This window comes from Clarias gariepinus, chromosome 10 (genome assembly GCF_024256425.1).
Source record: "Clarias gariepinus isolate MV-2021 ecotype Netherlands chromosome 10, CGAR_prim_01v2, whole genome shotgun sequence".
Classification (NCBI taxonomy): Eukaryota; Metazoa; Chordata; class Actinopteri; order Siluriformes; family Clariidae; genus Clarias; species Clarias gariepinus.
In genome coordinates this window covers 6,965,869-6,976,996 of record NC_071109.1, presented here as the reverse complement: position 1 = coordinate 6,976,996, position 11,128 = coordinate 6,965,869, and the positions used below count along the sequence as shown (strand labels likewise).

The window sequence follows — 11,128 nt, the reverse complement described above, 5'->3', positions numbered from 1 at the left end:
AATGTCGAAGTTATATACACCTGCAATAAAAAATAAAAAAAAAAAACAGTAATGCATATTCAAGATTTATATGTCACTATACTAAGATATGTTGAAATAGAAAAGAGAATGAATATCTGATTGTACTTTTTATGTTTAAGTGATTCAAATTAAACTTTAAAAGACTGAAGGTTTATTTAAAAGACTGAATTCTTATAAAGAGCTCAAAAAAAAAATTAAATAGATGTTTTTGGACCACACGTTCACTGAAAAAACTTACTTATTCACTCACTCACTCACTCACTCATCATCTAAACCACTTTATCCTGTGTACAGGGTTGCAATGGCCTGGAGCCTATCCCGGGAGACTTAGAGGGCAGTTAGAGCAAGAGGCAGGATACACCCTTTGCAGGTTTCAACAGATGGGTGGGCTCATGATATTACTGTAAGTAATATTTAAAATCCCTAATAGTTTTCAGGGCAGCATGGTGGCAAAGTTGTTAGCATTGTGGCCTCGCACCTCCAGGATCTGGGTTTGATTCCCTTCTTAAGTCTGTGTGTGTGTTTTTCCTGTGACCAGTACCTGAATATGGGAATGATGTCAAAAACAACCAGAAAATCACATGAGTGTGTGTATCTGTGCTATTTCTTTGCCTATGTGACCCATTTTTATTATTTTTATTTGTATTGTTGGATAAAATGAAATTCAGTTTATCATATTACCTAGGTTGTGCTGAAAAAAGATATGTCACTCTTTACTGCACAATCCTGAGCCTGATATCTATCTATCTAACTATTTATCTACTGTATCTATCTATCTATCTATCTATCTATCTATCTATATATATATATATATATATATATATATATATATATATATTAAAACTAAGAACGGGTAAAATGCTCTGGGTTTTAAGGGCTACAAGCTAAAAAAAAACAACAAAAATAATTAACTGATGTACAAAAAGAGTCTAAGATTGCAATAACCACCTTTTTTTTAATCTCCGGTGCGAACGTTTCAAACATTTACGGTAACAAATCCTCGCATGCGCTCCTCGTCTTTTCAGGAAACGACGGTTACATCTCAAACGGCTCTCTGTGTAGAGGTAGTGTGCCTTACGTAGGGTGTAGGAAACATTACGTAATACCTTACAGAGCGCACTCTGTAAGGAAGACCGGACTGTTTTGGGGATGCGACCGAGGTATCGTAGGCGAGAATGAAAAGCACTTGAGTTGCGAAGGGGAGCATAAACGCCTGGGTCCTTTTTCGGTGTAACAGGGTTACACTTCAGTGTGTGTGTGTGTGTGTGTGTGTGAGTGAACGGGTTAGAAGGTGTATTGTTGATTTTTTTTTTTCCTGAAGCGTTTGTGGCTGAGACTAGAGGGCGGATATAAGCTGTGGGGTAATGTTTATTGTCATTACTAAATATTTATTATATATATTTTTGTTAAGTTAATTAGTAATTAGAATTAAACTATTTTTGTAGGAGTGCATGTTAGACAGTGAATGCGCATGACTTAGAGAGTAAATGCATTACATGGCAGTTGGAAATAAAAACAGAATAGGAAATATGACATCTTGTGTGTGTGTGTGTGTGTGTGTGTGTAAGGGTTTGTTTTTAGTGTAAACTTTTCACCCTGGTTTGCCTACCATCCTTTGATCAGTCCACAAAACATCCTTATTTATGTATTTATAAGTGTTAATAATATATCCCATGCACTTTTTATACAGTGGAACAGTGCGCACGGTTGATCTGATGCCTTAGAGTGAGTGTAGGGTGTATTTATTTATGGCAGATCTCGTGCGTAAAGCGCCATGGCGGACACGGTGAAGACGTTCCAGGCGCATCTGACGGCGGTGATGGACAGCCTTGTGCGCGCGTCCGTGTGCGAGATCACCAAGCTGTTCGAGGACACGGTGAACGACTACCTGGTGGAGATCTCGCTCAACCGGAAGGAGAACGAGGCTCTGAAGCTGCGCCTGAGGCTCACCGAGAACAAGCTGAGGAACGAGAGGAAATACGGGCTCGCCTGGGCGGCCAGTCGGCGCGCGGCCGGTCTGCTCGGTCCTGATGAGGCCGCCGGCGCGGCGAAAAAGCGCAGGCTCGAACCTAGTAAGCGCAAAGTTCATTACTGCTGAGTGCACGTCTAAACTTTTAGTGCAACCAGAGGGAGGAAGTGAGTGTCATGGCGACCTGCTCCTCAGCTCTCTCTGTTCTTTCTCCCTGTTCTTCTCCTTCCCTCTGTCTGACTCTCTCCCTCCCTCCCTTCCTGATCTCCTCTCCCTCCCTTCCTCTCTCCCTTTCAGGAGGCAAGCAGCCCAAGGAGTGGAGCGGTGGCACGTGGGAGGAGGGGGTTGGAGGAGCGAGGGACGAGAGGAGGGAAGAGAGGAGGGACGTGTGCCGCACTCATCCACCAACCGCAGCGGAAGGAGAGGAGCAGGAGGAGGAGAGGAGACACGTCTCCGGGGAGAGGAAGGAGGTGGCCAGTGTTAAGGAGGAGGTGAGCGGCCAATCAGGAGGCCGATGCAGGGAGAGATAGGGAGAGCAGTGCCGGAAAGGAGGGAGGGAGTGAGGGAGGGAGGGAGGAGAGAGAAGAGTGTAGGATGATGAGAGCAAGGGAGGGAAGGAAGGAAGGAAGGAGGGAACCATGAGTATGGGTTGCGAGGGATGAAATGAAAAAGCAGGAGCAGAGGAAACTTAGATTTACACCAACGAAGGCGGTTAACAGGGACGAGACGAACAGGACTTTTATGGCCGTTTCTCCATACAGTACCTTCTTGTCTGCGCCGGGGAAAATGTTCTTTCATCTGGACCGTAAAACATTACAGGAGCACTACAAATTGCTTCATGGAATGCAAATACACGGCCTGAGTGCATTATATATAATAAATTCACAGGAGAGTGCACACTTAAGGAAACTAAAATGCAAAGATGTAGAAAGATAAGAAAGATAGATAGACTGAATAAGAGAGAGATTTGACCAGACAGATGAATATGTAATGATGTAGATTGTCAGACACCGGTAGATCTCCTAACAGAGTAGCCATCTTAACATGGATATGACTGACCGCCCCCCCCCCCCCCCCCCCCCCCCCCACACACACACTCATAGTTACTTCCAGTAAGATCTTTTCCAGCACATCCCAAAGATTCTCAGTGGGGTAAAGTTCTGGACTCTGTGATTCAATGCGTGTGTGAAAATGATGTCTCATGCTCCTCTTTCACAATTTGAACCTGATGAACCCTGCCATCGTCATCTAGGAATATGCATGTGCCTTCAGGGAAAAAAAAAAACACAGGTGGAAAAACCTGGTCATTCAGGTTGACAGCTGATTTCATTCATTTGGGCACGTACCGTTGCTGAACACTATACCTGACCAACAGAAACAACTGCAGATCATAACACTGCCCCCACAGGCTTATATGATAGACTTAATGGGTGCGTCACTTAATTCACTTCTCTTCTAATCCTAATGTACCTCCATTTTTTTGATCGTTCTCGAACTGGGTAAACCTGGACTCATAAGACCACATAACCTTTTTTCAATGCTCCTCAGTCCATTTCTTATGCTCCCTAGCAAATTGAAGCCTCCCCCCCGCCCCCAAGCAGCCTCACTGATAAGCATTTTGGGGGACGTTACTTTTTAAAGTAACTAATTACATAAAAAAATTACTGTCATTAAAAAGTAATCGGTTACATCACAGCATTACTTTCTGATAAAAGTAAATAGTTTGAGTACTTTTCCATTGCAAGAAATAAAAACTCCTTTGTGATTCCTCATGCATGTTGTTTTAGTCAAGGCCTTTTTAATTATTCTACCATCATCACTTAGCGAAGTTTGGCCCATAATCTATTTCCTACTAATACCCCTATGCCACCTACGCGGTTTCACGCGGTGGCCGTAAGTACGGTTCATCATGATTCACCGCGAGTTTTTGCACAGATTGGGAATGACTGCTGTCTGGTTCACGGATTGCATAAATTGTCTAAATAACGGATTACTTTTTTGAAAAAGTACCTGAATAACTGAGTCCTCAAATGGTGGACATGACGCTACACAACTGTTTAGTCCCAGTCCCTTGTGTTCTCTTTTTGACTCTCGCATTGTGCATGTGGAAAACCTCTTACTTTCACTATTTAACATTGATTGATATCTGATCATGGTCATTAAAAATGTTTTTAGACCACATTTCTTCAAAGATGATACTTTACTTCCATTTTTTAACAATGGCCTGGACAGTTCTTGACCCAATTTTATCATCTTTGCCACAAGCAGTTAGGGTTAAACAACTTGTTGCCAGCTGAGCTATATTAAACACTGCAGTAATTATCCACTGGAAGGTATTTACTCAGTTAAAATCCAGGTGGTGCTTTTTTTTTGACCTGGCAGTGTATTAATTATGCATGCAGTGTAATTAAATTGTTTTGTGCTGAGACTGTGAGATTATCTAAAACCTGATACCCCGGATGTTTTCCGAATGCATGGACCAAAATAAACATTTGTTATACGGTTCCATGGTCCTGTTTAGAAATAGTGGTAGTTTAAAAAAAGAGCTCTTTATTAGCTTTTAAACAACACCAAAGAGAGGATGGACATTTTAACCACCTTTGGAGCTCTATTTCTGCTATAGAGCTTATTATGTTTCAGTCATTTTTGAATGTTCAGACACTTTGTTTATTCAAACAAAATCACTGAGAAAAATGTACAAATGTATTCCTTTTATGGATACAGTGGATACAGTATCTCCTTTTGAGTGAAACATTGGATTGTGAGTAACTTGGTCTGCGAGCTAAATAAAAAAAAAACTCACTAAACGAGCGAGGTAATGATTTACGAGATACTTGGATCACAACTATGCCAATTCTCTCTTTTGCGCTGAGGGATTGTGGGTAATTATCTCCCATGCTCCGTCTTAGTGTGCTCATATAGTCAACATCCGTGGCCACGTGTGCTGTTAATTATTACATTGTAACCACGGGTGTGCGCGCGCCCAAAGCAAAAGCAAGCATCATTAGAGAGGTTCTTTGTTAAAGATCTAGAGTCTCTCTCTGATTCCGTGTGTATGCTCGAGGGTCATTAGAGAGGTTCCTTGTTAAAGTTTCCCAACGAGCAGTGTTTCCGTTAGTGTGTGTGTGTGGAAGTTGTACTACACAGTTTTTTATTTGAGAAGACGAAGATTTTGTATTAATTATTTTTATATAAACATTTTTGGGCTGTGGAATGAATCATTATTTCTTATGGGGGAAATTCACTTTGATATAAGAGTGCTTTGATATACAAGCATGCTTCAGTGAAGGAATTATGCTCTCAATACAAGGTTCCACAATATTTTTTTTTATGTGTCCTATGTGGTTATGTTACCCAGTTTACAGAATAGGGTGAATATAAATACAATCCACTCTGTAATTTTGTGTGTGTTTGATCAGGAGGATGTCTACAGGTGTGAGTCAGCGAGGGTCCTGCAAGAGGCGCTTCAGATAAACCAGACCGAAAGCAACACAGCGCATGGTGAGCACAAGCTGTGCTTTTTGAAATGGCTGATTCAATACCAAATGGTACATATGGTGCGTAAAATGGTGGTGAACATGAGCTAAGGATGCACACATGTGGAACTGGCTATTGGTATATTGGTGTTACTTGTGCCCTGTTTGAGGTCATGATCCAGTATGGCTCTAGTGGCCTCATGGGTCTCTGGTTTGATCCTGAGTTTAGGTTTTTGTCTGTAGGTGAATTGGTGTAATCTAAATTGTCTCTTGATTTGTATTCCACACCTACCCATTCTGTGTCACGCCCACTGTTTCTGGGATGGACGTCACATCCACCGTCACTAAAGATGAGGAAGAATGAACCAATGTACAGTACCAGTCAAAGGTTTGGACACACCTTCTAAATCAATGTTTTTGTTTTTAATGATTTATCTTCAGCACTCTAGAACAATACGGTAAATTTAAACATTATGAAATAGCACATATGGTGTTAGGTAATTAAGTAACATCAACAGTCAGCTGTTATTTCAAGACACGAAGGTCAGCTGTTCTTGAACAGTTCTTGCAAGAACAGTATCAGAAATCACCAATTAACAAACAGGACCTCGGATTAGAGCCTTTATGAAGGCTTTACAGAGCATAAGTAGCAGAACATTGACTGTTCAAATGAGATTATTGTGTATTTTTAGACGCTTTCAGAATCGTTTTACAGTGTAGAAAGACATAGAAATCAGGAAAGATCATGGAGTTAGAAGGTGTGTCCAAACTTTTGACCTTTGCTGTAGCTAGTCACTTTGCTAACAGCTGATTTCAACTGTTTTAGCACATAGGACATAGTTTGTTAATGTAATGTAATGTTTGTTAATGCCTTTTTGTCTGTAGAAGATTTGACTCCTGTCCCTACCGGTCCTGGATCAGCTGTGGGTGAAGTCTGGGAGCAGCCCGTTCTCTCAGCCGGACCTCCAAACAGCAGTGAAGAGCTCAGCTTGCTAGAAACAGCTTTAAAGGTGGAGTGTGAGAAGGAGGAGTTAGGATCCTCCTTGATCAGCCCGCCTCAAGCCGCAGACAAAGCAGGCGATGTGGAATTCATCGGCTTGGATGGTTTGTGTAGCTCGCAACAGGACCCTGCTTCCTCAAATCACGAAGCCAACCCTGCTGAGATTGGCACAGGGAGCCATGGAGACGAGGAGGAGGAGGAGGAGGAGGAAGAGGAGCCCAGTCGAGAGGGCGAGGACTTCCTGCTTTTCTGTCCTCAATGCGGAGGTGGCTTTAACTCTGCCTCCGACCTGGCTGAACACGTGTGCCCGCTGGCCGAGGAACGCTTCCAGTGTTCAGTGTGCAGCCGAACTTTCAGTCACGCCTGGAGCTTGAAGAGCCACGAGTGCGTGCAGGTGGGAGAGCAGCCGCACCGCTGTGAACTCTGCGGCAAACGTTTCACACACTCGCGCTCGCTTGAGCGGCACCAGCTGGTACACACAGGCGAGCGTCCGCACCGGTGCCCACAATGCGGGCGCAGTTTCAGCCGACTGGGCAACCTCGAGCGGCACCAGCGCATCCACACGGGCGAGCGGCCATACGAGTGCGGAGCATGCGGCAAACGCTTCAGTCGCATCGAGTACCTCAAGCGGCACCAGCAGATCCACAGCGGAGAGAGAGGAGAGAGGAACCAAATGCTGGGAGACCAGGAGCTGAAACGCAATCAGTGCTTCTCCAGCGCCTGATAAACTGCTTAAGACTTGACCTAATTCTCTGTCCAGCTTTAAAGACCAATGATTCGTACTTCTGAATGTCATCAAATCCTCGAGACTGGTTATTTTCCAACACATGACGTGTATCTCATAGATCTGCATTATAAGTGTATCGTTTATCAATCGTACTACAGGATTATCTTTTGCGGCACTGAAATTGGAGAAGCGTACATAAAAATGTAAAAAAAGAACAAACCATTTTGTAATCTGTCAGCCTTCTGACTGTTACAAAGCTCCCTGGAGCTACCTGGAACCTCTAGTTACGGGAAAACCTGACGTTGGTGCGATTCTTATACTAATCCTTTATTTGCCGATTTATTTATGCATCATTATTTGAATATTATTTAATGCAAATCTTGACATAGGCTTACCAGTTGTTGTTGTTTTTTTAAATATGTATCGCATAATTGAAAGTTGGAGACATCTAATGATCTAATGATATGTCCATATCCAATCTAAACATTATAAAACCAGTAATATGGTACATGATATGAGCCCACACTGATTTCACAATCGTATCAGTGTAAGTACATGTGTATAATTTTATCCTGATCCTAAAACAAAGCGAACACACTCCTCTGCATCAACCAAGCTCACGTGTCTGTGCATTACACTCTGTGTGAGTCATACTCTTAGGTGTCTTGGACATTTTTCTCAGATAATGCTAGATAAAAGTCCAGATTTCATCTCTCAGGAAAAATAAAAATTAGGATTACAGCCTAGTCACTGATTGTATAACACTTCTTTTTTTTTTCTTATATTAAATCTTACTGACATGGGATTTGAATATCTGGGTGGATACTGGATCAACAATTTTCTATTTTACCTTCGCGATACACCTCTGGTGTGTTTGTAGTGAACATACAAATTACCACAATTTTGCATTTCTGTTTTTGTCACACACTAATTTAGTTTGACTGCCTTTAGCTCTGATCACACACACAATGTGGTTTCCAGTTCATGTGTGAAAATGATTCCTCATGCTCCCAAAACTACTCTTTCACTATTTAAGTTCTGGAATATGGGCCGTGCAATAAAGGAAGAAGAACTCCATACATCTGATGACCTGGTCATTCGGTACATTCAGGTCATCAGCTGACTTCATTTTATTGCTCTTTCTTTTACTATTAAACATAGCTCTGGTTTCTACAGTTGATTTTTTTTTTTTTTTTTTTTTTAATAAAGCTTCACCATTTTTTCTGATCACTTTTTTTCATGAAGTTGAATTTTTCAGCACTATCATTCATTAGTGAGATGTGGGAGAATGTTCAACAATATTTCAGTCATTTTAATCCTTCTTAGTTGCTTTCTTTTCTTGATGCATTGACCCTTTCTTACTTCACATTTGAAGTTTGGATACAGAGAATATTATTAGATCATTCTCAATTATAATTATTTCACATAACATTAGATGATTAATACAAATCTTGATTAATATGCTATATTTCTGGAAAATTATAGCATATATGATTTTGGGATATACTTCTATAAAGTGTCTTTAAATAAGTTAATCAGCCTGCAAGATTTAGACGAACATTTCTGGGTACATCATTGCATACACGCATTAGACGACTAAATTTAGCCAGTAGCAGCAGAACAAGCTCTTTTTCCCAGTTGTATATTGTGCACAGTGAAAGTGGTGTCATGTCTGGATGGGATTTATTTTATTAAAGAATCATAAAATTGATTAAAAAACTGTAGCAAGAAGCATAATAGTAGTAATTCGGCATGCAATATACTTGGGAAGGAGAGAAACACACACAGGTGATACGGATAGAAATAAAAATGTAAGTACCTCCTGCAAATAAAGAAATTAATGAAGGAAACCATTGTAAACCTAATTTCATCAGAAAGGGGCTTTAGGGGTCATTTGTTTAAAAAACCAATACAATAAAAAAATTATACATCTTCATTATTCTGACTCACTTTATTATTTCTGAAATACATATTAATCTCTGATAAAAATATATTCTAACATTAATAGGATCATAGTACATATCCAAAAATCAGATTTTTACAAGATATTTTTAGAGCCGTGACCCATAAGATTCTCACACAGGCTGAAACACCATCAAAATACTTTTTATTATGATATGATAAAAAACATACCAGTTCACTCAGTTCAAGGTAATATTTATGGTACTTGCTGTGAGGTCTCTAGTCATCATAATCCTCTTAAGATGTATTAAATTAAGTCCTTAGTTCATCTGTCATGGCTCGTGCTTATAAAAACTTACATTATGCCACATTCATCTCACTCACTCATCTTCTGTACCGCTTTATCCTGTATTCAGGGTCACGGGGACCTGGAGCCTATCCCAGGAGGCTTAGGGCACAAGGCAGGGTACACCCTGGACAGGGTGCCAATCCATCACAGGGCAAACACACTCATTCACAGACTACAGGCAATTTGGAAACACCAATTAGCCTAACCTGCACATCTTTGGACTGTGGGAGGAAACCAGAGTACCCAGAGGAAACCCACCAAGCACAGGAAGAACATGCGAACTCCATGCACACAGGGACGGGAATTGAGCCTGGCCGGGAATCGAACCCGGACCCTGGAGGTGCAAGGCGACAGTGCTAACCACTACACCGCCGCCGCATTATGCCACGATTTATCTTTTCTTTTTTTTTGACACACAACAATGGTAACTATAAGTGAAAGTATGTATTTCTTCTTGTTTTGATATGTGGATCTAAATAAATGAGGAATTACTGAATATTTTCACACAGTGTATTTTTTTAATTACTTTTTAAGTACAAAATTATTAGAGGATTTTTTTTTTACTTTACCAAGGCACTAAGACTTGTTTTTCTTCATTTTATATGTTACACTCTTCTTCTGAAATGGATTACATTCATTTATTATGCCTGCCAATATGCAAATCTTTAAATAAAGAAGGAAAACATGTTTGGGTACCCAGACACTTTTTATGACACACACACACATATATATATATATATATATATATATATATATATATATATATATTATTTTATTTTTTTAATTGCCACTCTGTGTTGTTAAGCTAGTTGGCGTGGTGGCTTAGTGGTTAGCACTGTCGCGATTCCCAGCTCGGGGTCTGTGTGCATGGAGTTTGCATGTTCTCCCCGGGCTTGGTAGGTTTCATTAGGGTACTCCGGTTTTCTCCCACAGTCCAAAGACAGGCAGATTCGGCTAAATGGCGTTCCCAAATTGCCAAAAGTGTGTGAATGTTGTCCGGAGGTCCTAGCAAGGTTGTAAAAATGGGAGAAAAAAAACGATGATTTTGGATTAATGGTTATTATATCTGATATCACCAACATGATATCACCCTGGTTCCTCTTAAAGTTTCTTCCTATTGTCATCTCAGGAAGTTTTTCCGTGCCATCGTTGTCCCCTGCTTGCTCATCATCATCAAATTTTTATAATTTATCGAACTTTTTCTTGCATTTTTCTAATTCATATCCATAATGAAAAAAAGATATAATAAAATTGAACTGAAATGAATTTTTAGACAGTTCCACTTCCAGAACAGGCCACTGGATTAGATGTTAGTTGGCATTAGATGGCAGATCACATTCCACAAGGGGGAGTGAAAACCAAGTGAACGCAGCAGCACAGCGAGTTGTTTTTGTTCAGAAGGAAAAATAGGGTCAATTCCTGTTTTTCTGTTCTTTTTCATTTTTAACAATCTTGAAATGTATGCACTGGACATCGATGACTACTTCATTAACAGAAAAGACAGATGTGTAGACCAAATAATTTGGTTATGGTTTGAATGTTTTTTCGTTTTTTTCATTTTACGATATACAGTATAACACTAAATCAGATGTGTTTTATTGTTGCCTTTTTGAAATATAATTTTTAGACTGTAAGATCGCAACACTGTGACAAAGAAAAGTTTCATATGCAAATAGATACTTTT

The 11,128-nt window shown here is 40.4% G+C and overlaps 1 protein-coding gene across 2 annotated transcripts; it reads left to right on the top strand.

Annotated features, from left to right (window-relative positions):
• Positions 1–1,175: 1,175 nt before the first annotated feature.
• si:dkeyp-121d2.7 (zinc finger protein with KRAB and SCAN domains 8) lies at positions 1,176–8,384 on the top strand. Of its 2 annotated transcripts, none has more exons than XM_053506497.1 (5): positions 1,176–1,382; positions 1,777–2,093; positions 2,288–2,481; positions 5,410–5,491; positions 6,355–8,384. In XM_053506497.1, exons 2-5 carry the CDS (start codon positions 1,796–1,798, stop codon positions 7,188–7,190), a joined length of 1,410 nt encoding a protein of 469 aa, XP_053362472.1. In that variant the 5' UTR covers positions 1,176–1,382; positions 1,777–1,795; the 3' UTR covers positions 7,191–8,384. The 2 variants fall into 2 exon arrangements, with proteins under 2 accessions (XP_053362472.1, XP_053362471.1); XM_053506496.1 differs by having other exon boundaries at positions 6,352–8,384.
• The last annotated feature ends 2,744 nt before the right edge of the window (positions 8,385–11,128 follow it).